This window comes from Strigops habroptila, chromosome 2 (genome assembly GCF_004027225.2).
Source record: "Strigops habroptila isolate Jane chromosome 2, bStrHab1.2.pri, whole genome shotgun sequence".
NCBI classification, from domain to species: domain Eukaryota; kingdom Metazoa; phylum Chordata; class Aves; order Psittaciformes; family Psittacidae; genus Strigops; species Strigops habroptila.
The window spans coordinates 81,018,757-81,045,732 of record NC_044278.2 but is presented as its reverse complement, the minus strand read 5'-3'; the positions used below and the strand labels follow the sequence as shown (position 1 = coordinate 81,045,732).

Below are 26,976 nucleotides of genomic sequence, written 5' to 3'. Positions count from 1 at the left end.
ATGTTTTTGAACATAGTGCACTTGTGACATAATGTACTTCTCTCTATTTAACATTTTGGCATAATTAGGCTACAGCACTGCCGTGAAAACAGAGTTTGGTGAAACACTACAATGAAGTGCAGTCTTTAATGACCTCTGGAACATCATATAAGCACTGTTAAATCGCAGCTGTCAGGCTGGAGTTGCAAAAAGGATCTCAGACGCAGTGGCTGGTTTCAGGGAAAGAGTTCTCCAGCAGTCAGAAAATTAGTATAATCCTATTTTAGACTGCAAGTCCCTTGCTTCTATTTATATGTAGTGTCAGTGGGTGCTTGTTGATGATGCTTGTTGCAGGTACCACTTGCACAGGCTCAGCTGATGAGGAAACTGCTGCATGGAGCAAACAAGCAGCTCATACTCCCTCTGCATAGATTCATTACTCTAGCCAAGTTACTCACATATATGCAGTCTGGAAATACTAGAGGTCTTTGATCTTTGAAACTTAATGTTTGAAAATGTAAATGATGCACTTCTTTGATCTGCTTCTTAAATTAAATGGTAATTGTGAAAATTACATTAGGCAGCTTTCCACTTAAAGGTTTGTATTTTTCATCTCACACTACGTTAATTTTAAGCCCTGTGTCCTTGCAGTTTTTTCATCATTGAATCCTGGTAAGGGAGAGATCGTTGTGTTTCTACATAGGCTAATTATTAGTAGTGTGTGTATTTAGCTATTAGACCTTAACATGCAATTCCTCTAACGCTGACACCAGGGATTGTCAGTTTTGCCTGTCTGCCTGTATATACATGATGAGGGTGATAGGAATCATTAAGGTTGAGCAGAAGAAAACGAAGAGAGTTTGAGCTTTGTGTGCCCAGGGTGAGAGGCTCTGACTTCACTTCAAGTGACAGGAAATGCTTGGGCACATGGTTTGCTGCGATCTGGTGATGTGTCTTCCCAAGCATCTGCTGAAGGCAAAGTAGCAGAAACTTTGTATTTGGGTACTTCTGTGCTACTGGACTACTTGCTGTTGCCTTTCCAAATTACTGTCATCTTCTAATCAAAAAAGCTACTGCGTAATTTAGGGCTTCTAAAAAGTTGATGAAGCTCATGCAAAGTTCAGTCTTTTCCTTACATCACCTTTCTAGTATGTAGTGGATTTGTCTATCTTATTCACCATAAATGACGATAAAGACTTCTCTGCCTTTGTCCTGTTTTCTTATGAAAGGGGCCTTTGAAGTCTGAGGGCCACATCAAACTACTAACTAGTAACTCACGAGGTTGTTCAAAATCTTATCTGTGTGCAGTAGGTTCTTTTAAGCTCCTGCTGGTTTAATGCCAAGTAAGAATCAGCTGCTAAACTGAAATGAAGTTGTTAATTACTCCCTTAGTAAAATAACTTTGTATACTTTTCAATTATTAGTATTTGTTTAACTACACAGAGATTAAGTTTGTGGGGGAGAAGGTTCAAGGTGGTTAGTACTGAATGTCTGCCACAACATCTTTAAGATGCACTCATGGCTGGAGGAGGTTTTCTGTGGGTTTTTTGTTTTGTTTTGAGGTTGTTTTAGGAGCAGGTAAAGATTCTTTGTTCCAGATCAAAAACCAGTCTATGGAGTGGGATTTTCTGTTTTGAATATCATCATGTGGACCTTCTGCTGCAACTCAAACTGCAGTTCCAAAATTTGTCTTGCTTCCTATCTCCTGTGGATTTCCTTTAGTGATATTTGTCTTAAGTTCAGCACCATGCTGAATTACCATATTGCTGCTTTTTGCTAATTTCCATTTGTATGTGTGCTGATGGATTTGAGCATTCATCTCCAGTAATTTGCATAGGATGCTGAACAGTCTGATTGCCTCAGTGGCACACATCAGAGTTTGCAAATTGCCCAGCTGAGGTGAACAGGAACGTCTCAACTCAGAACTGCTTCAGCAGCCTGCCTGTGTATTTGAACTTCTTTTCTTTAAGCATGAAAAAGAGAGAAGATATTTCTAACCAGGGGTAAAAACAGTTGCTAGGGAAATAAACTTGAAATATCTTTTCTGAGGTTATAGAAATGATTTAGCTTGGGTTTCAGTGCTTTGGTGTCATACCTTCCTTGTTAAAATTTCTTTCAGGTGGATATGGACTTCCAGATCAGTGGCAAAAATGAAAATGAGCTCTCTTAGGGGTTTTTTTTGGTGTGGTTTTTTGGTTTGGTTTTTTTTTGGGGGGGGGGTGGTTTTTTTGTTTTTTTTTTTAGGTTACGATTTGGATGCTTAGATTTTATTTCTTTGTCTTCAGTGTGGAAGATTCTAGATCATCCTTTCTCAAAAGGATCTAGAAAGGATTCTAGATGATCCTTTCTCTTCCACAGTATGTTCCTTCAGCTTCTGCATCCTTTGAATGCATCTGTTAGAACTATAAAAATAATTGTCATACATGTGAATTGAAAGTATCTGATTTAAATGTTTGGCTTGGGGAAGAAGAGGGTCACAAGAGCCCTCTGTTCTCTCCTGCTGTGAGGACATACCCCCAACAGAGAGGAGCTGGCCAGGAGTGGGACGATGTTGCAGGACCATTCACGGCCACTTGTGAATCTTCAGCCTCTCTTGTTAGGCAGGTCTCAGAGTTGTGTCGGTGTGGTCACTGCTTGTTTTTTTCCCTTGAAGGCTAGTATGAAGGTCCTGTGGCTCAGAGTGGGGGTTGGTTAAACAGTAAAGTACCATTTTAAAGCTGTTACTTAAAAATATCATGTGAGGCTGAACTCTTGTTGTTGTGGTTTGTTTTTGTTTTTTACTGTTTCTTCATAGTGATTAAACTCATTTAAAGTCAAGTTGGAGCAAGTCACTAATTAAAGTATGGAATTTTTGAAGTCCAGATTTCTTTCTCAGACTTGAAGAACTTGAAACAAGTGTAGTCTGTAGGTACCTAAGAGCAGATAACTTGCCCTTCCTGGTGAATTATGTTGCCAGTTTTAAACCTCTCTCACTGCTCCTTTTAAGGCTACCCCAGAACTAAGTAAAATGAAAGACCTTAAGCTTCAGATCAAAGCTTTGACTTTGAATTAATTGCTGGGGATGAGAAGAGAAGTAATAGGTGTGTTCTGTTTCTTGGATTTAAAAACCAAACAAACACAAAGTACGGTCTGCAGCTCCATTCAGAGCAGTTTGCTGTTAGGAGAGCTTCTCTCCTAGAGCCTAACTTTCATAAACTTTCTGGAGCTCCCCACTTATCCTCATATAATTTCATTATTAGCCTCCTTTGGGGAGTCTTATAACATCTTGAAAGTTGAAGGCTTTTCCAGAGATCAGAGCTGCCCCTGCTGTTATGGAGCATGACAGCCAAGGACTTGCTATTTCCCATAAAACTCAACAGGAATCTGACACTTCAAACCTCTTCCCTCTTCAAGGTGCGAGGCTGCTGTTAAATACAGGAATCTCTTGTAAAAAGAAAAATAGATATTTAAATAGCATTATGCTTAATCATATTCTTCTTTGCCTATCCTATTGATACTATCTCAAGCTAAACTTGCTCCTCAGGGGCTTCATTACCAGAAGAAATGTACATACTAGTTTGAAATCCTGAGAAACTGAAAAGGCCAAGCTTTAGGCTTAAAACAAAAGAGTTGTTCCTGTCTTCCTGTAGGTGTATATCATACATAAGGATTCTTTTTCAATTTTATGATAACTAGTGTATATTGGGTTTTAGCATTAGATCTTGAAATAGTGTTTTAATTTACTCTATTAGTAGTAGTATAAAATAGGCTTAGACAGGCCTTACTTTGTTTTGGTGCTCTAGAGCTAATCATTTACAAATTGCTGAGCTAAGGGGCACAAATTAATGACATTCCAGTGTCTTAAAATAGCCCTCACTGTCATACTGAAAAAATGTCTATTCGGCCTTCAGATGCTACGAATTTCACAAATGTTTCATTTATGTGAAAAAATAGGATCAAGACACAGAAAGGAGTTGAGTTGATGTTTTGTGTCAGTTATTTTCTGTTAATCCGAACACTGCTGTGTGTTTTTGAGTAGCACAGAAGTCTTGACAATGTTTGCAAAATTACTTCAATGCGAAGAGCTACAAAAACTTTGCTGCCATAGTATTTTTCATATGTAGTTTATGGGGATTTTTTGTCACCAGAAATGTTGGCATCACAGGTTTGCTCACAAAAACTTTCATTAGCCAGCAAAATATTTCCCACTTAATCCAGTTTATCTTTGTGCAAAGTTTTCAGATTTGATTAAAATAACAATGTCTTACATTGCAATGTACCTTTCCAAGGAATCGGAAGGTATTTTGCAGGAATTCTCAGCTTGGCATTGCAGTGTTTATAAGGGAAATCTTTCATTCCAGAATAAGCTATTTTCAAAGAATGCTAAATGTATTTTTCAGAACTGTTTTATTGTACCTATTTTTTTGTTTTGGTAAAATGTTTTGGAGAGTTATATTGTAGACATACTCCTTCATGTAGGCAAGAATATTAACAAGCTTTAATTTTAGTTTGCTTCTTAAAGGCCATTGAAGGAAAGATGGGCCATTCACTTTATTAACCCCAAATCTGTCCTTTGATCTCTACTGATAAATTTAATACAAAGACTTACAGTCACTTTTCATAGATGTGCCAAATTCGTACTGATATGTGTGTCTGTCAAAAGATACATGTTAAAAGTGTATGTAGCCTTGACTACTACAAATCTTGTCCAAACAAAACCTTGGAGGGCTACCTCTGATCTACCAGCTTTTGGCTTTAATATTTGGGATTTTTTTTTGAGGTTCTTGTCCCAGCTGCCATTACCATGAAATGTTTGGTCACTGGGCCTCAGGGTTGTCTTGCCTTGCTGGCTTTCTGTGAATTCTTCCTGAATTCAGTGGTAGCATTGCACAGGACTTCTGGAAGCAGCAGTGGAACTGTGGAATTATCCAGACTTGTGCCTTCTCCGGCGCTGGGTATAGGTGAAGGCAGGAGGCCAAGGTGTGGTGAAAGTCAGGTCCCCACTGCCAGCCTGAGGCAGAGTTGTACAAGGGCTGTGCTGGACACTCTGTCAGTGCACACTGGAGCAAATGGAGCAGACAACAACACTGGCCATTCTCATCTTTCCAGCCCCATGTTTCTCAAATGCAAACACAAACAGCACATTTTCCAGGGTTCTTCATTTTTGTCCCGTGTTTCTTCCAGTCCTTCCTCTTGGCAGCAAAAAATTTTTTTTCCTTTTCATTCCTTTTTTTTTTTTTTTTTTTTTCCCTTTTCATGTGTGTGTCTAAAATGATGCCTGGAGCAGGTGGATTCATGTAGCACCTGTGACCAAAAGCTGTGTAATGAAGTCCAGACCTGCTTGTACTTTGAATGTGCCCTTCCAAAAAATATGCTTCTGTTATTTTTCTTATGTGGTTTCTGGAGGTTCTTCAAAGAAAACACTGCAATAGCTGTAGCTATTCTCTTCACTGGTACCTGCCCCATTCCCACATAGCTTTGTCGTTGGAGGTGCCCAGGAGGAGCCTGTTGTCCTTCAGAGCTTGTAGGTCAGTCACTTCTATTACATCAAGACAATCCTCCCTCAAGGAAAGGGAAACCCGGTTTTGTTGTTGTTTGGCACAGTCACATAATCTCTGTGGAAATGCGGAAAGTGCCAGTGGTGCATAGGCATCCTCAGCACTGCCAGCTTGCGCTCTCCCATCTCTCTACAGTCACCTCCAGTGGTTCTAGGGCAGCAGGCCACTGGAGGAGCGCAGCTGGACCACCAAGAGCCTCTCTAAGCAATGTAATGCTAATAACCATGCACATAAAGACCAGTCAGTTCCTTCCTCTCCAACTGCAGCAAATGGTTAGAAGAAACAGGCTGTACAGAGGAACTTATTTTTGGAACAGAATTCATTAGAGCATAAATTGGATGAGACCAGTACCTTAGCTTTTACATTCTAATAAATCGTAGTTACCTATGCAACTTTTACCATAACATTAGAGTCTGGTGTTGGGGTTATATATGATAGTGTAAGTGCTACTTAAATTCTGTCTCTTCAGAGCTGATAATTATCCTGAGTAGTTATAGTTACTTGAAGGGGGAGTACTTGTGTCCGTCCTCCTACCATGGGTATACAGTTCTTTTTTTGTCCTTTTAACAATGTCAGGTCATAGTAGGCATTATAGGTTTGAATTTCTGACTTGATGTTTGGAGCGTACATCCTAAAATAAACTGATCTATGCGTAGGCATTTTTTGTGTCTAGGTTATCGTGTATTTTGAGCAGTTGCTGTAAAGTACCTCATTTCCAAAACAACACCAAACCCCCTCTCCCCCCCAAAACTCACTTTGTTCTGTCTTATGCCTTAAATCCTGCAGATGCATACATGCTTAACTAAGAATTTTCTCTTGGTTTGGTATTCAGATGATGAGACTGAATGGGTAATAAGCTCTTTCATGTGGAAATTGCATATATGGCTCGAAGGAGCTCAGAGGTCACGTAGTTCATGACTAGTCTCTTGTAAGACTGGATATTCTTACACCTAGACCATTCCTGGCATTTTTATTTTTTTAACCTCTTAAAAACAGGCAAACTGGTCGATGATACATAACTTTCATGGTTAGTTTTTCTTCCCTAATACCCAACAATTTTTTTTTTTCTGCAAGTTAAACCAGCTATAATAACTTTTTCACAGCAAAACTCTCAAGTTTTCCCTCTCAATCTCATCTCTTCTTTATAATAAGTAGTCCTCATGCTCTTAAGTCTCTTTTCTGTCTTGTCTTGAAGTGCAACACATGCAATAGCACTTACCAAACTGAATAGGACAACTACTGCACCAATATAACCTGGTAAATAACCACTTAAGGCAGTGGCATTGCGTAAAAGGGTGTGAGGGTGGCTGACTACAAACTGAGGTCAAGTCTGTTGTAAATAAAAAAGTTAACATTGTTTTGAGATGTACAGGAATATCCTATTTTTGTGTTCAGTTGCTCTGTTTTAAGAATAAGACTTCATAACTGAACTCTGCTGGATTTTTTTCTTGATGAACTCTGAACCAAAGCTCTGATTTGGGACTAGAACAGTGAAATCTCATCTGCCCCCATAATGCTAATGCAACGTCTCATTTTGGGTTTATAAATAATACGGTTGTAGTCTGTCACCTAATTCTGTAAAGAACACACTAGAGTGTCCTGGAATTCGAAATAACTTTTCTTGGGTCCAGTTCAGTACCTTATCTCAGTCTGATGTTGCGTCTTAGAAACCTACTTTTTACATGTGTGGTCTTTTTCCTACTGTCATGTAATGGTCTTTTAAATCTCCTTGACTAGACTGTATTTCCACAGTCTCTCTGTCTTTAAATAAAATAGCAAGGCTTTTTGCCAGTTGCATAACTGAAGTCCATCTATAGCCCACTTACTGCTTTTCTTGTGTATCAGACCAGTTAATTTGCCAAAGGAGGGAAGAAAAAAAAAAAAGAATATTTATATGTGACTTTTCAAACCAAAGTGTTATCTCCCTTCCAAACAGCTATGGCTTGGTGGTTGTGAAGAATCAGCAATATTTAATACCCTTCTAAAAACTTAAGTTGGGGAGAATAGCTGTCCTGTCCTTCTAACTCTTACTCTGCTTTCTTCTTGTGTCGTCACACCCCTGAAGGGGATCTTTATTTTTAATTTTTCACTCAACGAGACCTTTCCAGCTCTTTGAGTTGAAGATAATTGCTAGTGGCTCAGAGCACGCTCTAGAACACAGAACAACTTTAATTAAGCGAATTCTTCCAGGCTTTGCCATCTTCAATACTTTTTTCCACTCTCAGTGGTTGTTTTCCCAGTCCCATGCTTCTCTGAGGAATCTGACAGCTCTCATCAGAACATCAGAGGCATCGTGTCATTAACTATTTATTCACCTTCATCATACCTGATATGTCCTCTTTTTCTTCTAGCTTGGCCAGAGAATGTCTTCTACATTTTACCTTTAGTTACTTTTCACTTTAACTTGCCTGACTCTCTGTATTATGCTAGTTGTGTGAGTTTTGTTCACCTACATTTTTTTCTAATTGGTTTCTCAGAGTTCATGTCTAATCATACTACCGTCTGGTTTAGGCTATTCAGTTTCTCATCATATTTTTGAAAGAATACAAAATTAAACTAGCCATAGTACTCTATTGATTTGATTGAACACCTACCAGATTCAGTATTAGCCTTTAAAATAATAAAGTTTTGAGCCCACTTGCAAGGTATTGCTGGGTAGTCTTGACACACAGCAGACTGAGGCTTCCTCTTTATATCATGCAAAACTGTTGTCTTTAATAAGAAGAATTTTGGGTGAGAAACTGAGGTGCCCTGACATGACTTACTTGAAGTAGTTCTGTATTTTAAAATATCAATCGTAATGTTAAAACCTACAGGAAGGTCGTGGTAGTCTGTATAACCCATGGCTTGACATCCTTGCTGACAGGTGTACTTGTTACTGGAGTTGCAGTAACATTTTGGGGGGCCTTTCTGTCTTAGTTCCCAGCAGATGCTGGTTGCAACTGAAGGCAAAAGAAAACATGTGAGGATGGTTATTAGAATGGTGTTCCCTGAACATCTGTGTGATGGAGTAAGGTGCTGTGCTGAGTTTAGTGACTACTTGTTTTGTAGTTATAGTGACGATCCTTTAAGATTCAGTAGTTTATTCATATTAGGCTGCATATCCTACTTTTACTCCAGTAGAAGTGTTATAGCAAACTTCCTTATGTTTATTCCAGCAGAAGCAAAACAAACAAAAAAAACCCCAACTTATATTCACCTTCACGCATGTAGCTGCTACATGCAGACAATAAAAAATAAAAATACTATTGCTGGTAAAGAACACAGTTATTGGTGAAAACAGACTTTTTTAATGAAGAAAACATTGCCAAATAACTGAACAAGACTATTTCCTACCTGTAGCTCTAAAACACATAGGTTCTTGGCATAAAGCTGAACTTGCAGATTAGTAGGGTCTTTTTTCCTAGTTAAATGTGAGAATAAAAAGAACATTTGGTGCTATAACACTCATTGGGAACTGTGCTGCTGTCCTTCTATTCCTTCCAAAAGTATTATCTGACTTGGAGATGCAGACTTAAATTCATACTGTTTATAAATATTTGATCAAATACTTTATTATCTCCCAAGCCATGGGAAATCAGCCAGTCTGGCAGAAATAATGCAAGCTGTAGGTGCAGTTTCAGTTTGAAGTGTGTCAGGCATCATGATGGGAAAGGAAGCACAAATGTTCTTTGAGCGTTTGTGATAAGTACAGTAAAGGCCTATGCCTTACTTCTCAAGTTCAAGGTCTGAGAGGAGACAACTTATCCAGGAGGGAAAGAAAAGTTTCGAAGTAGAGCATCACGATAGAAACCTCCTTGTTTCTTCTCTTCCCCTTTGGGTGTACTTGTCACTTAAAATGTGGTGTTCTGCTGCCTTCAAAATCTTGACAACCAATATAGTCATAATCATTCAAATTTACACTTATACTGATGCTAATATACCGGATATTAAGAGTATAATTTCTTTACTAACCAGTAAAAATTCCTTATAAAGTTCTAGACTTGTACATAATTGAGAGCTTGCTAGTCTATTGTAGAATATTTTTGTAGTGAAAAGTGCAACTTCAGCTGAAAAGAACCCAAACAAACAAACAAAACACCTCAGAGTGGTGCCTAAAACTAGTTGTTTGAATAGTTTCAGATTAGTTATAGTCTGTATATTGGTGTGCTTGGTAGTTTTGCTGGTGTCTGTCAGAAAAAAGCCTAAACCAATGCATTTTTAGAGAAAGATGATGTTTGGACAGTTTGATATCATATGAAGAGTCCAGATGCTAAAAGAACAGGATATACATGTTTATGTAATAGTAAAAAATGCAGCTTACAATGATTAAGAGGACATGAAGGGAAAAGAAGATCTCGGGCACTTCTTGTGCTTTGCGATGTAAAATAAGTGATTTTTCCCATCATTTCTTTACCTTATATAGTTTCAGATATTGAAAATTCTTCTTCAGCTGAAGGCAGTGTTTTAAAGGAAAAAAAAAAAAAAAGATTGTCAAAATAAATTCCACTTTTTAACAGCAGAGGTCAGAATATGTCAGGAGATAAGCAAGAAGGAGATTGCAGTGGCACGCAGGTTCTGTGTGAATTCACACCCTCTATCAAAGTGGGCTGTCAGACTGAGGTACCACTCTTGGAGAACATTGGCTGGCATAAAATATGGGAGTTTTTAATAGCATATTCATGGTTACATGCCTTATTTAAAAGGGCATTGTATGGATTTAACACTTTGTAATGAAAACAAGTTAGACTTCTGTCCAGCTTTTTCTGGATACACATTTCCCTATCTTACTGTATATTACAAAGAAGTTTGTGAGCAAGCAAACAGTAAAAAAAAAAAATAAATAAATCATGGTATATAGGGCAGGAGGAAGTGGTGGGTGATATTTTTCCTTTCTGTAATGATTTCTGATGCAAGAGAACTCTTTGTGAAAAGATGCGTTGCTCTCCCTATCCGTGTAGTTTTTACCAGTTAATTATAGAGAAGGCTAAAACTCCTCTAAATATGAAAGCACTGGTATCCTCCCTCCCCACCCTGCGAACGTGCTGACATATCTGGTGCAGGTCACTGTCAGACCAAGGATGCCGGGTGAGATGGACAACCAGTTTAACTCATGGGCTAATTCCTTTGTTAGTCTGTAAACATTGTGCAAGTGGTGTTGGAATGCTTCAAGCTGAAGTTACATCCAACTTTTTGTTCTAGCAGAAAGTACTTAAGAGGATGTGTATCCAATAAAATGCATAATTTTGTGATGCCCTCAAACAAAATTAAATCTTGCATCGGAAATAACATCAATGATACAAAGTACCATTCCTTTCTCTCTGGAATTTCAAATATAAAAAAAAAAAAAAAACAAAACACAGACATCATTCTGCTTTGATAAAGCAGTGACCTAATGTTAAAAGCACTTCCCAATTTTGTTTTTGTTATGGTAGGAAAAATTGCTTCAGCTGCAAATAAAATGGTAAGAATTTTCATGTGGAGATGATAATCACGTACCAGATCAAGCAGCAGAAATTGGCATAACTTCATGCAATATGTATGCAGGAAAATGTTTAAATTAGGGGCAGTCTATGCTTTGTCTCAGTTGCTAGGCAAAACTTCAGACATTCTTGAAGTCTGCATGCCCTGGAAGGCAGTTGGTCATAGAAGCCATTGTGGCTCAAACCCGAAATGCTTGAGGCATCTTGCCTACAGTAGAAGAAAATCTCAGTGTTCCAGGACACAGATATTCTGTCTATGAAAAACAGTATGGATTAGTGATAATATCTCTCCATTTCATGCATTGTTATTTTTAAAGACAAAAGCTAAACTAGAGACAAAAATTGCCCAAGGTACAAGCATCTGTTTGTAATCCAAAAAGTGCGTCTTTTCTTTATTTGCAAGGTACAAGCATAATCATACTAAATGAACAGAACAGAATAATCTTCCCAGACTGTTTTTATACCTCTGGGTAGAACATTTTGTAGTGCAATTTGCCTGCTTACATCTCAGTGCTTTTCTTGTGTGCATTTTGTGGGGCTTTTTTAATCACTGTGGCTGTATCATTAGGGGAGATTATGTGAATGTATGTGAACCAGCCCTCTCTGTTTTTTCTACACAGGACTTAAGGTCAGTGTCTCCCTTTTGAGAAAGGTTGTATCAGCCACATGCAGATAATTCTTTAATATACCATTGTCTTTTATTTTCCCAGAGAAAAATAAATTCTTTTTTCCAGCAAAAAATTGAGGTATTGAAGATTCACATTTTAAATGCTAAATGGGTTGAATATGGAAACTGTGAGGTAAATGTCTGCCTCTCCCTTGCAGGGTATGAAATTGTTTACAAGGAGTCATGAGCATTTCTGCAAGGATGTCATAATAAATATAAGCAAATTATAATTGTCTTCTGTAATAAGGGGGGAGATTGGCTGCTTTTGACTAGTAATTAAATCCTACCTCTGGGCAGTGTACACAACAACCTTGTGTAGCTTCTATGACAGTCAATCTTATCTTGGGCTCCTCTTAACACACCCAGCTGAGGAAGCAAGAACTCTGTCAAACCAGTCTGGCTCCTTAAATAATTAAATAAAGCTGCATTTGCAGAGGAGCAATAAAATGGTTGGAGGAAGTGTCAAGTTAGAGGTGGCTGAGTTGGATTGTGTCAATGCTAAGCCTGGATCAGAAGTGGAGTGGTGAGTGATGGTGTTGAAGAGCAAGGGGGAAGCATTGGGAGAGTTTGGAAGAGTGGCAGTTGTCACTTGTGGCTTCCCTTCTGGACCACAATCTCTCCTCCATGCTCTTCATCGTAACTCTTTAATTGGAGTGCAGCAGTTATCTTTGCACAGGGCCACCTATGACTTTGAGAGCTGCTAATGCTTCTTCTGTCTCTGGTTTTTCAAACCAAGGAGAAGAATCCCATGGAGAATAGGAGTTTGCTAGTGGTATATTTGGCTTAATAAATACTCAAATTACTAGACCAAAAGTGTTCAGTTAGGAAAGACAGATAGCAGGGCAGTGTGCTGCATAAAGAAGGAACTTTTTATGTCATCTTTAATCTTTAAGTGGGGCGAACTCCTAATTTTAAGGTCGATGGTAGCCTGATGCCTGATTTATGCTAGCAATGATGCTTTGTTTTTGTAAAGGCAAATGCATCTCAAACAGTGAAGGACTTACATCTTAGGAGAAAATTATACATATGGTCATGAATAATGGGTGGGTAGTGTAGGCTACTCTTTAGGGTGAAACCATGTCTGCTGTGAGATGATGGAAGGGTCTTGGAGGAGGTGTAGCTGGAATAGGATAACCTGAAAAGTGAAAGCTGTGTGATCAAGCACAAGACCATGTTAATTTTTTTGGAGGTCTCAAAGTATAAAGACACTTCAGTAACTTGCTATGTGTTCATCAAATATTCCTTTATATTAAAGTCCTTTAAAAAGACAGCATTCATATTTTATAACTCCTTAAAAACCTAATCAGAGACACAGAGTTGGTCAGCAAAACTTACTGAGCCTAAACTTCCTTATTCCTTTGCCCAGACTGACATTCACCTCCTCGAGTTGTGCTTCTGTCATCTTTTCAAATGCATACCATCCTTTTGCAGCTCCCTTGGACTTCAATTTCCTCTGTAGCTATCCTTCCTTCTCTGACTGCAATTATTTAATTTCTTTGCCAGAGGCAATTTCTTTCATTTCCTGTCAAGGAGGGGTCTACATATAAGCACAGAGCTTCTGGTCATACGTCGTACCCAGCGTCTCTCATTAGACAGTGCTGAGAAGCAGTGGCAATGTCCTGTGCTGTCCAATGCTATAATGTAGGAGCTCATTACTTGTAATGCAATATATGGCTATGAGCCTTGGGAAATGAAGCCTTCAGAAGTCTCACTTCCAGCTTAGTAACTTGGTGCATGCATAGTGCATTTCAAATATCCCAATATAATTATGTGTTTATATTCTTTTAAATTTTGGATTTTAAAAATTCCAAAAAAACCAAACCCAAAACACAAACAACAAACCACAAACCCCTCAAAATACCAATTTTCTTGATGTTACTGTTCTGTATAGCTTCTCCTTCTGCTTACTCACTCTCCTCTCTTGAAACTTAAATGCAATTTAAAAAGCCCCCAACTATTGAACACAATAGTATCCAAGAGCTTTGCAGTCTTGCTTTTATTTTGGTTGAACAGGTCATATCAGTGGAGTTCTCTTAAGCTAATCCTTCCCCTAAATTATTCTAACTGCGGGAAAGGAATAATATTTCTACAGCTGAAATCAACATTTATTTCAGTTAATTCCACCTGATGGTTTATTTCTACATAACTGTTGCTAGATATTATTGAAATTCCTAAATGACATTGTTTAAGCACTACAGTTAATGCCAAATGTCATAGTGGTGTCGTGACTGTTTTTTCCAGACTCTGTACATGATGCTAATTGCCTTTATGGTGTCTTTTGACCCTGTTAAATGTTCGTTTCCACACAATTTCTTTGCTTCCTGTCCATCTGTTGCCTTGTTAATGAGCTAAGTAAACCTGGTGAAATGGGTCGGAAGCCTGTGGGTGTAGAACGAGATATAAAAGTCAGGGGATGTGAGGATAGGAGAGGGGATGCGGTGAGAAGGCTGTTGGTTCCCCAAACATTTATGTGTGGACACAGGAGTGTATGCATGAGGAAAGGGGGGTTGGTGAATGTTTTTGGCTGAAGCTGACTCAGACCGCATCTCAGTAGGTATGCTCCTCAAAGTGCTGCTTCCAGTAATGGTTGAACAGTTTGAGAAGATTGACAAATCTCCAGTAACAACAAGAAATTACTTCCACGCATGAATAACCTCACTAAACACGCAAAAGCAATTGTATCTGAAGCGTTTCTTTCTTGTGTGCATATTCTTTTATCTGATGCCTTTTTCCTCCTCCTGCTGAATGTAGTTCCAGGACCTTGTGGTTAGATTCCTGGTTTGCTTGTGGCACCGGCACTGCCCTTCAGAGAACCTTGAGTATTTAAAATATATGAAAAATCAAAGTATTAAATACACCCAGGATCAAGGCAGTCAATTTGTAAGAGATAGCTGTAATCTAGGGCAGAAGTGTGCTCTGGTTTTGGCCATTTCATTTGATATCTCTGCATTTCTCTGCCACTTACATAAATAATCCCAACAGGGACCCACTTGCAAACAGCAGCAGAGTTTAAGCATATTTTTCTTAATCAGTGTAAGCAGAGATAATGTTTTCCTTAAGGTCCTTCCTATAAAAATAAATACTAGTGAACTGACAGCCTGTATTGAAACTTGCAGCATATACTCTCTGACCTGGAATGACAGTAGTAGTAAAACTGAGCTATAAACTTAGGAAATACAAACATCAGAAGGCTTTTTATAGCTTGCATTTGTCTTTTGTTCTAAACGAACAAGAACAAAATATTTAAGGATTCAATTACAGTGAAGTGAGACATTACTTAAAATACTAAATATAATAGATTAAAATGATAAACATGATTTTTAGTACCTCTACAGCAAAAATGTCCAAGTTTGTATTTGTTTTAATCCTATCTTTACATTTGCCCTAGAAAAATGTGATTTTTAGTATCACTAACACTTTGTCTGTTAATATTTCAAGTAATGCCTCTATTTTAAGTGAAGCTTGAAAATAACCCCATTTTTTTTTTCTTGTTCATCTGAAACCAAAGTCCTGCAATTGTCATAACCTTTGTATTCCTCTTTTAGTAAAAGCAATGATATAAACAGATTTTTGCATAGAGGTTTTCAGGGTGACATTATGATTATTATCTGAACTTGAAGTTCTTTGTGAAGGCACACGGCCTTCCATCCCATTGGACACATACTGCCTGTCATGGTGCTGAATCACTGGATCTTTGGGTATGCTAAGCCTTTCAAGAATCTTCACTAAGTCTAGATGTTATTCTCTCATCTCCAGTGTGCTGTGGTGCCCTTCTCCGGTGATTGGAACACCTGGCTCAATTGCTGTGGTCATTTTGGGGTGGGAGAGAGGTGGTGGGATGTGTGAGGGAGCTGTATGGGGATGGGGTTCTTAATTTTTTTCAGTGGGCTTGTTCAGCTTGGAGAAGAGAAGGCTCTGGGGAGACCTTAGAGGAGCCTTCCAGTGCCTAAAGGGGGCCTACAAAAAATCTGGAGAGGGACTTTTTACAAGGGCATGTAGTAACAGGATAAGGGAAAATGGTTTTAGGCTGAAAGAGGGTAGATTCAGATTAGACATTAGGAAGAAATTCTTTACTATGAGGATGGTGAGACACTGACACGGGTTGCCCAGAGAAGCTGTGGCTGCCCCATCCCTGGCAGTGTTCAAGACCAGGTTGGACAGGGCTTTGAGCAACCTGGTCTAGTGGAATGTGTCCCTGTCCATGGTAGGGGGGTTGCAACTAGATAATCTTTAATGTCCCTTCCAACCCAAACCATTCTATGAATGTTCTGTGAATTTTTAGCACTATATTAAAGCACAAAATAGTGTGAGTGATTGCAGGACGCTTTCTAAACTCAGGCCCTTCACATGAGCATGAGGAAGAGAGTGGGAAAGAAGGCTCTGGTGCCGTTTCTGGACAGCAGGAAGATCACGGTTTTCTCCTGTGACTGGGTTGTTCAGCCAGCCCATTTCTCTCTCTTCCCCTCTCCCCCCCCACCCCCAGCTGTGTTGTTGCTGATACTCTTCTAGTCTCCTTTTTTCAACATCCTGAGGGAGATGTTGAACATACTGATTTTCTATTCAGAGCAAGCTTTTTGTATGCCTCAGGTGGACACTACGTAGGTGCCCAGTTGAGACACAGCTATTCAGGGGATAGTTTATCCCTTGATCACTATTCTCCACCTTGGAAAGGTGTTAACAACTTGAGCTCAGGTAACAACCAATGCAGTGTTGAAGAGGTAGATATTAGAGGTTTCAGAAAAAAGATTAAGAAATGGTATATGGAGTGACTGACTTTCACAATGGGCAAGTTCAAAATTTGGCTAGCATGAGAGCACATATGTTATGAAACATGATCATTAAAAGATATTGAAGAAGTGAAACTGGTATCTCTGCTTGCCACTTCTTCTGTTATCTCTGTCAATTGCTTTTCTAGAGACTGTTCTTTCATAATTCTTGTTCCCAGAGTATGTTTAACTTTTTTTTTTTTTTTTTTCCCTCTACGGCAGAAAGAAATGCTCAAGTCTAGTGCAGCACCTTTATACTGTGAATTACTTGGGAAAGACCACTTTCTGTAAACCAGTTTTTTGCATGTTTATGGAATTCAGTTGTTGCTTTCTGGTTGCCTCAGGGGTGAACTGAATGTTTGGAGTTTTCTCATGACTACTTTATCCTTCTCTTTGTTTAATTAGGAACATTCATGGTTAAGAGGCTTAATGCCACCCTTCTTTTACCACCAACCACTGAGCTAGTATGGAGCTCAGTTGGAAATTTTAAAACAATATTATTCTTCTATTGTCTTGGGAAGGTGCATCAATATCCACTTTTATTTAACTGAAGTTAATTGCAATACATGTGAGAAAGTAAATGCATGGTTAAAGTTAGGTTATACGTTAAAGCATGCATCTCTTAAGAGCAGCTGTAGAAGTTGTGTGCATTTAAACTATTTATGGAATTAATAGTTTTCAAATAGATTGGAATAGTTTCTGAATAAACCTGTGTAATGACAATAAATTGTCAATGATTCCTAGTCACTCAAAATTCACTTTGTTTTTGCAAGTTTTATGTCCTACTGAAACACCTAGCTCCATCTAATTTATGCTGCCCATCTCTGCATATACAGTGAGACTTTTTTGTCACACAAAGTAATGTATGTTGGTTTTCGTAGTTTGACACCTGTCAGTACAGTCAGCAGTGTAGCCAACAGTAAGCTTATTCATTTTGCTGGTTTGTGGGATGATCTTGTTTGTGTGTGGGGAAAAAAGCTTGACTGAATTGATTGATCCCAAAAGTTTATCCTTGCTCTTTCTGCAGTATCATTCCCCTAAGTCAGGGGTTCCCTTAAGTACTGGAAGAGAAACTTCACTTCAGTCCTTCAGACTGTGTTCCTATATGCAATTTGAGAGAAGAGCTGAAACAAAAAGGGCGTAAACAGCTGATGAGCAGAGATCTGTTTCTCGCGCCTACCACACCAGTAATCATGTCCCTTCTTGCTTGTCCTTTATTCATCGTTTTTCTTCATTGTTTGTAAAAATGTAGTTGTATGTTAATTCAGGAGTCTTGGCATGTCTGTCCAGAAGGCATACCACAATAAAACCTCATCATTATGTTGATGATAGAAAATAACAGTCAGGCTTTTTCAATAATCAACTATTTCCTTTTATAAATGTCTGTTATGGTTTGTTATCAAAGGCAATTTTGGCTGAAAAATGAAAAATTTCCACATCCTCTGAAACAAAATGATGCCCAGGGATTTGGGGTATGGGGTTAAACAGGAGAGTTCAGGTTTGCATTGAGCAATAGAGTAAGAATTATTCCAACTGAAAAACATTATTGTTATGGCTATAAAGGGCAACATTCACATGGTCCAGCAGAACTGATTAGTGGCAAAAGCATCCATCTCCTTCAGCCTTCTTACTTTAGCTGTGCAGATAGCTTATAAGCAGAATTCTTGGTAGATACTTTTCTTATTTCTAGCCACCCCAGCTCTTTTCCTCAGTGGAGCTGTGCCTGTCTGGATTTTAGCAATGATGTGTGAGGACTTGAAATGGGGAGCTTCCTTCTGTAGAAATCCAGGCCTTGCTCTTGACTCCTATGAAGTTGTTTGGCTGGGGAGTGTCATAAGCTGATTGCTGGACAGCTGACCTGGAAAGCCTCTGGGGGTACCAGCTTCTTGAGCACTTGTTGACCTCTCAGGAGTTTGTTGGACCATGGATTAAATTGTGATGAGAAGGAAAGATAGCAGCATGCTTCCCTCTATGACCTTGGCTGCTTTGAACCTGGTGTCCCTCCTCCTACTAGAGGTGAAATGCCAGAAGTGTTCTCCCCTGAGTGGAAGACAGGAATGCCCACGCTTTCTGTGCATCTTCCTGGGGCTCAAAATTCAGGGATACAGATTCTCCTTGCCTCAAAAATGAGCCACTCCTTTTCTACTGCTCGACCTTGAGAAATTGAGTAATCACTGTCACTGGGCTGTTTGCTGCAACATCAAAGGCTTTCTACCCAAATAGCTGATTTTTGCCATTTGTGTATTCAAATTGTGTGCAGCAACCCTCTGAATATGGTTCCTATCATCTGCCTTTTGGGAAGGATTTGGATAAATCAATTGATGACTAGAGCAAATTGTGGGAATGTTAGGGGGTTTCGGTTTGGATTTTTTTGGTTTTTTGTTTTTTGGCTTTTTGTGGTTTTTTTTTTTTTCTTTTTTGGTGGGTTTTTTTTGTTTGTTTTTGGGTTGGTTTTTTTGGGGTGTTTTTTTTTTTTTTTTTTTTTTTTTTTTTTTTTTAAGAAGAAATTCAGAGAGAGAGAGAAGCAGTAGGGTGGAGAAAACTGGATGGGAAGTCTGCAAAGGGCAAACACCACAAGCTTCTTACTGCAAAACATAATGGCAGCATTTTTGACAGCTACCACATATGCCATTCAAGCAGCAGCTCATATCTTGCATAGCATTTAAACAGGACTACACATAGCCATGAAAGAGGGAGGGAGGACTTTGGGTAGTGCATCTGAAATGTCCCACCAAGCTACTCATTGTCACAGTCCAGAAGAACCACCAGTTCCTACAGGAACTCAGGAGAGGGAAAAATCCCTAGTGTTTTGGTGTTACTCTTCCTTTGTAACAGACCCTAAATCATAAAATCTCTCAAGCTGAGGTAGAGCATGTTACTGACAAATGTATATAAAATGCAGGGGCTCTCTAAATACCTTGGGAAAATGAATCTACTTCCCGGCCCTTCCAAACCATACAAATGCCACAGCATTGGGAGTTACTTGAACACTTTCATGTTGGTGGTGGCTGTAGCCAATATATCTCCTTGTGCATCTTACAGTAACAGTACTGTTCTGGAGTGGTATATTGGATGAGGGCAGTTAAAGCCAAACAAGTGCTATGAGCGGAGATATGTAATGCTGGAATTATGTAAGAATGGAGCCATTTGCCATTTAGCCTGATTCAGGGTTTTGGTAATTGATAGGAGAAAGAAAGGCTTATTAGTCAGGTAGTAATTCAGACATTGGTGTGTACCTAAGGAGATCTGCCAAGGCAGGCACTGTGACACAAACTGGCAGGCTTAGCTGAAATTCTGTAGTGGGAATGGTACTGCAGCGTTAGATCCATATCATTGTCCCAGTTCCTTACAGCACACAAGCAGCCCTCTCTGCAGCATGATAAAGTTGGCTTTTCTTGCTGTAGACTGAGCTGGGGACCTGAAGCTCATGAATCAGTGTAGTATCCTTGAGGTTCCTATCTGACTAATTGCTTGCCCTGAGTGATCCTTGCGTGAGCCTGCATTAAGGCTGTTGCTGTCATGCATGGTTTCTTGAATCTTCCATCTCAAACCTATGACCTTACATCAGGGAACTGCACCTTCACGCTGGTGCAGCTAGCATTTCTCTCAAATTGGTGTGGGGGGTTCTTGCATAGTTTAAGATGGTGTAGCCTATGTGGAGTTGTGGCAGAGGAGCTCTGAGTGAGATGGAGAGTGCAGTGCACGCCAGCATGACCTGTAGAGCCAGCTGGATGGCAAGTACCTGGTTCCTCTGCAGCAAGACACTGTTCAGGTCACAGGTTGGGCATGATGCAGTGCTGCCTCCTTGTTTCTGAGGACCTAATGCTTTTGTGATGGAGAATCAGTTAGCCAGTGCGCCTGTTTGTATGGTGTATTGTATTGGATGGGGAGATTCTAGCTTTGGTATTTATTCCACAGCAAAGTAAAACTGAGAAACCTGCCAGTCGCTTGCATTTTGAGTTTCATGTGGTGGTATTTATAGGAAACCCACTTTTGAAGAACCTTCTGTCCTGTGGTAGTGCTGTCTTTCTGCTAAAGCCATTCAAACCAGTGTGAACCAGATAAGCAACTTGATGTGAACTCCCTTAGTATTTTTTATTAACACTAAAAAATCTTTCAGCTGTGACTAGCTTTTAAGGCAAAGAAGGCCTATTATGATCAGTTGTATTTGGCCTCTAGTAGGACAAGTCAAAGAAATGTACTCAGTGTTAATTTTGGTACTGAGGCATGTAATCAGCGTATTCTTCTGTGCCATGTGCTTTTTGTTCAGTCCATTATTTTGATGTCATGCCATCCTCAGAATGGTTGATCTTTGGTTATTTCTTCTTGATTTGCCTCTTCCTACAGGAATCACAGCAAACCTGAAATTAAACTAGTCCTCCGTGTGTGTAAGCATTTTTTAAATGTCTAAATTTAAGTGAAGACTGGATTTGAATGCTGTTTGAAGTAAATTGCTCGGACTTGGCAATTGCAAGTTACCAAAGTATTAGGGGACGCTGTCTTACAAAAATAAAATCAAACTGTTTTATAGCAGCAATTAAATATGATTTTATGATATAGCCTTTAATTATGTCATTGCTCTCTTTCTATCAAAAAACAGAGAAAGAAGCAAAATACTTTCAGCTGAATGAAGGAGAGAAAAGAGACATAGTTTGAAAAGAGATGTCATTCAAACATGGATAAAAACTGATTTTTCAAGCTATTTCCTTTATTATTTGACGCATTGCCTAAGTGGTTTGAAAAATTGTCCAAAATCAAATATGCCTTTTACATAAGAGTACCACACCCAGTATAACTAGTTTTAATGAATAAACAGTGACTCACAAATTGTAGACATTGTTTGAAGATGTAATATCTCTGGGTGGGATTCACTTTGTCTTAGTCAGGTTCTTAAAAGTCAGGGAACTCTGAGCCAGTCCATGGCTTTTTGATACCTAGATCCTATGCAGGCTATAATAGGTACAGCTGAGCTTGATGCCTTGCAGTGAGTATGAGCTGGATAAAAGTACATGCTGAGAAAAGTCCTCTCTCTCTGTACAAAAGCAGGTTTCAAATGACATCAACAAATTCAAGGTGTTGTGCAACTTGGGAAATGTTTCGGTTTCAAGCCACCAGTGTTAAATGGTTCCTTGAGAATACTTCTTAACTACTTAATTATTAGTTATCCTTTAAAAGTCAATGTTAATGAAACCTAACTTGGCAGTACCAACGCTTTTATTTTAGTGTCAACAAACCATGTAGTCGCCAAAATCTGTGGGTCACAAGATTGGTCTGCCAGCTTCATCCTTTATGTCAAATCAGTGTTGATTGCCACAGTGGCTGCACAAATAACTTAGTCAAAATGCTTCCAGTGTAATGTCCTTTAATCTTATTTTAAGAGGTCTGCAAGTGTAATAGTAGCATTTACAACCTTGTACTCCACTTGGATTCTCTTTTGGTTCAAGGATGGCTTCTAGTTACCTGAGGTCATGTGCTGGAAGACTTTGTAGCAGTCAGAAATGTTCCACACACCGCTTTGGAGGCTGATGTGTTGGGTTGTTTTGGGTTGGTTTTTTGTTTTCTTTTTTTTTTTTTTTTTTTTTTTGGTGGAAAAGACCACAAGGTGCACCATGAAAGTGTGATAATGTGATTATGCACTGTAGTGGGGCACTCTGGTGTTCTGGAAGGGCTACACTGAAGTTTAACGTGTCTTCAGTGGCACATGCTTCTTGACTGCTTGAGAATAATTTTTGAGGAGTGAGCTCCTTAGCTACATGCTGCAGTTCTAGTTTTTGTTGGTGGTTTTTTTTTTTCCTGTTGTTGTTGGTTTTTCGTTTGTTTGGTTTTTTTAAGGAATTTCAGCATGAAGGTTGTTTGCAGATACATAAGACATTGCAGGTTTGGGATGGGCCCAACTGTATGTGAAGGAAACATCTTGCTATCTGTTGCACGCATGACTTACAAGTAAACTGTCTATATAAACACAAACACTGACTGTGTAGTCCTGCAGGTGTCAGCAACAACTCCAGAATGAGAATAACTTTTGGACTCTGAGAATTGGTTGGAGTTTGAAATGTAGCCATAAAACTAGACCCCACTCCTACAGCTCCTATTACAGTACAGTTCTGCTGTATGACATGCAAACTTCAAGCTTCTAGCTTGTAGAATGAAGGGTTTAATTTATAACCTGTATTCCATATTACCTAGGAAACACAAATATTTATGTTTAAACTTTCAGAGCTGTTATGTTACACTGGCTAGTTTCCTCAAAATTGTTATCACTGAATATATGAATTTAAAAGCAAAAGGCCATATTTTGAAATGAGGGTAATTTTCAGATGCTACATTTTTAAGTGATTCTTGAAAATCGTATCACTAAGATGCAACATCTACTCTTCTGTTAGAACAGAGTGTTATAGGAATATTGTATAAAACACAGTTCTCCCAGGGGAATCAGTATCAGCCTTTGTTTTTTAAAGGTGGTTTGTTTTCTTTTCTCTCCCCGAATTTTGAATTTTTTCTTACCTTGAGTTGGTGTGCTATCCTTCTTTCTGTATTTGTTAAATCCAAACCTTAAAGCCAACAAAAGATTTTTGTAACATCTAATTTTGCCCTCAATAGGGAGATGGCAGTTACAGCTTTTGAATTAAAAGACAACCTACCTTAAAACTATGAAGTTACAGGATTTGTGGTGTTAGTATACATTCCTTTTGCAATTTATAAAAAATAATAGGCTGGAAATGTAATAGGTCCTTAAAGAGCTACATCCTCTCCTTTTGCTCCTTTACCAGGCACACAGCTCATTTGTTTCACTACTTATTTCTTTAATTACTGTGGTAATCAGTAGCTTTGGTCTGGATGCATGCAGGTTCCACAGCACCTTAAATTGTGTGCCTGTAGTCCTGTGCAGTGTCAGGGACGGTTAAGATCCCCAAAGGGAAGTTTGCAATTAGTTGGTGACTGAACCTGGTGACTTCTAAGTTTGAATAAATGCCCTTTCTAGTGTTTGGTTTCTGTACCCAACTGGGATAAAACCCTCTTTTGGACTCTTTTAGGAATATTGGTTCTTTTTCTAACTTGCCTCTGGGTTACTAATCTGGGTGTTTAGAAGAAAACTGCCAAATTTGGTCCCTTCAAGGGATATGGGCCCAGGGGGGATCTAGTAGGAAGAATCCAAGTGAGTTTAGGCGTGAGCGGGGTGCTGTGTTGATGATCTTGTTAGAGATGGAGTTAATACCACGAGCAAAATTTTTTTCTTGGTGGAGGGCAACTTTGCTGAATACATGTAGGCAATGCTTTTGATATTGGGTACCTTAAGTCTTTTATAAGATATTATTCTTGTTCACTGCTTTTCACTTTGAATATAAAAAGTAGTCCCATTAGTATAGTCCTAGCACTTGCCAGGTAATGGGAATTGATGTGCGCGTGGTAATACAGACTTGCCAGAGTGGTTCCTTAGTCACATTGCCTTAGGTGCAAGTCACAGGAAAAAAACCCAAACCAAACAAAAAAACCCCTATTAAAATACTTTTGTGCTGGATATGCGTATACATGCTGTAACATGAGGTAGGAGATAAAAGACTCTTCCCTCTTTTGCACTTAAGCTTGAAATTCATTGTATGCTTTTCAGTTTGGCTGCTATTGCTTTAGGAAATGATAAGTATTCCCACAGAATGTAGCTGAAGATTGATTTACACTGGAGAAAACTACTTGAAGATGTTTGACCTGAATTCTTTTGAGGCATTAAGAACTATGTTTTTAATTCTTCTTTCTTTTGAAATTAGTATGAGAAAATAATAGTATGAACTAAGTGTTGAATTGAAAAGTTTTGTTGGTTTGTTGGGGGTTTTTTTGTTTTGCTTTAAGTACTTGGATACTCTGGCTAGTCCTGATTTTGTGTGCATGTCCAATTAACTCTCAATTCTTATTTTTATAGACAGTTACTGGGAAAAGCTTTGGAACCAAAGACTTTCGAGCAGCTCTAGAAAATGGAGTCCTGTTGTGCGAGTGAGTATTGACTTACCTATATAAAAATCCTTGAGGCTAACATGAGTTGTCCGCTTTCCTTGCTGGCCTCATTTTTTTTTTTTCTTTTAGGTACCAAAAGTGTTTTGTAATACGTAATTTATTTTTTCTTTTAATACCTGTTGTTTGCCCTGGGAAGGAAGAACAGTTTTTACACGTTCTCTTTCTATATGTACATGTTCCATGCATTGTCCCACACACTCCTTCATGTGTTACTGCGAGGATCATGCTGATCCCCTGGCCAGTTGATTGGTATTATTGGTCATAATTCTCATGGTATCACTGGGCTTTACGATCAGCTTGTGCAAGGTGACGTGGCTGTGGCTGGGATCAAAGCACTCATTTACCCCTATATACCCACTATTGTTGTTTTGGTTTGGGTTTTTGTCCTCAGTCTCCACCCCCTTGAAATAAATAATTGTAAACTCTTATGTTCTGGTTCTCAAATTCTGAAAACTATCTATTCCTACTAGAGGTCTTTTTACACTTATAGAAATTATCTTTTTTCTTTACATTTCAGATGTGAACCTTACAAAACTGTAAGTTAAAGATAACAAGCAGGCATTTGATTTCATATGTCTGTTACTTACTAATATTGCTCTTATGGTTCCATCCAAGTATTTCAATAATGTAGAAACTATTAGATGTCATTTGGCATACTTAATAAAAAACATACTTAAAAAAAACCAAAACCAATGCAAAAAACAAACCAAACCAAACACTTTAGGATGATAAAAGTAAAGGGATTTGGTCTCAGCATAACATAGAAATATGTTGTCACGTATGTGCACATGCAGTCCACATTTTGGTACTTTCTGGACTGACTTACCTATTGCTTTCAGCAACAAACTCTGACTTCAGCTGTTTTTTGAGTGCGTTCTCTAAAAAGCTTCTTTTTTAGGCTTGGCAATAATGGGACTTGTCTGGTTTCGTTCCTAGATTGAGTCAGAGGTGTAGTATGTCCACTTGTCAGGTCTCTTCCATATATCTGTAATTGGTTTTGCACTTACTGGAACTGTTTTCCAGGACTCAAAGTGGTGCTAATCCCTTAGTGTTTTAAGGAATGGCAGGTGTAAATGTCATTTAGAACACCAGTGCGAGAGAAATCTTGTTAGAGCACTACCTGGGTCATTTAAAAAATCTCAAATCTCAGAGCAACTCTTAAATCAGTTCAGTTCAGACTTTTTTTACTATCTATTAAAATAACCAAAGCAAATGCAAAAAGGCAACATTCCTGCATTTTCCCTATTGTGAATATTATTGTGTTTTCTGTCCTTGACTTTATTTTTTGCTTTGGGCCCTTTCTCCATCTAGTCTATCTTGCTAGTTGCCTCTCCTAGTTAATCAAGTCCCTATATCACAATGATAATTTTGGCTGATGTTGCAGAAATGAACTCTGTATTTTCATTACTTATGTAATTAAATGTTAACTAGACTGGATGTGGTAATAAAAATAATTTATACTTTTAATAAGAAGGTATTTCTTCAGGTATGTATTCAGTGGGATGTGTGTATTGTATTCAGCTGTAACTTTTAAACAGTGTCTTTAAGAATTGGCAGTGAACTGATACATTCTAATCCTCTGATAACTTCATTGTTGACACTTATTTGGCAAAAGAATAAAAGCCTCCATCTGCCAAATGCAAATCAGTTAAATTTATCTGTAATTAATAGCCATATGCAAGAAAAACATCCTGTAATTTCTTCAGCTGAGCAGCTTGCCTTAGGAGACATGTAACTTTTTTTAAAGCAAAAGATGCCTCATTATGTTGCACTAAATCATATAGCTGTCCTCCTGTATCATAATTTTAAATTTGATGTACTTGAAGTACAAAGAGAAGTGATTTTCATAGAAATTCTGTGGAAACAGAAAACGCAAGATGGGAAAGGTTTTCAGATGTCCAGCTTTCACCAAAGTCAATAGAGTACATCATCATTGCGACAACTAGACATGACATTGTCCATTTTTCCTTGGCTCACCTGTGACATGGCTAATTTAGTGTCTATAGATATACTATCTATGGAGGTGGTATATTTGACTTAAATAGCAGATAAAGTCTATACTTGCATTGCACATTCCTGTAGCAGTGCAGTTGGTTTGTTTGGCCTACGTGATGAAGTGCACATGGTGACTGACTGATCAATAGTTGACTAAAGAAAACCTTTTACATTTTAGCAGATCTCCTGTGTATACATAAGCAGAGGAAATGCAGTAAAATTTTCCTGATCACATGCGACTTCATGTTCTTAAATGCAATGGAGCTAATACGCATTTTGAAGATGGAAAAAAAAGGGGGACACCCTCCCCCATAATTTTTTAATTTCACCTCAACAGATCACTTTTTTAATAAATCATTAATTATATTTTGCTTACTAAATAACTCAGTCAATGCAGTTGAAAAATCTCAGGACCTGTAGCCATTATTCTTCTTCTGCAGACACTTCTATCCTCCATTCCAATGTATGTAGGTAAACTGTGTTCTTTGTGTTTACTTTCCAAATACATTTGCTGCTTGAGCAAAAAATGCTTTTTCCCCTGTGTAAAGTTATAAATGCTAGGT

The 26,976-nt window shown here is 38.5% G+C and overlaps 1 protein-coding gene across 13 annotated transcripts in view; it reads left to right on the top strand.

Annotated features, from left to right (window-relative positions):
- Positions 1-26,976, top strand: part of LMO7 (LIM domain 7) — a 130,006-nt gene that overhangs the window by 12,214 nt on the left and 90,816 nt on the right. For all 13 annotated transcript variants that reach the window (XM_030476618.1, XM_030476609.1, XM_030476616.1 and 10 more), the window contains exon 2: positions 24,327-24,397. In XM_030476618.1, the coding sequence (XP_030332478.1) occupies positions 24,327-24,397 (71 nt within the window). The remainder of the gene's footprint in view (positions 1-24,326; positions 24,398-26,976) is intronic.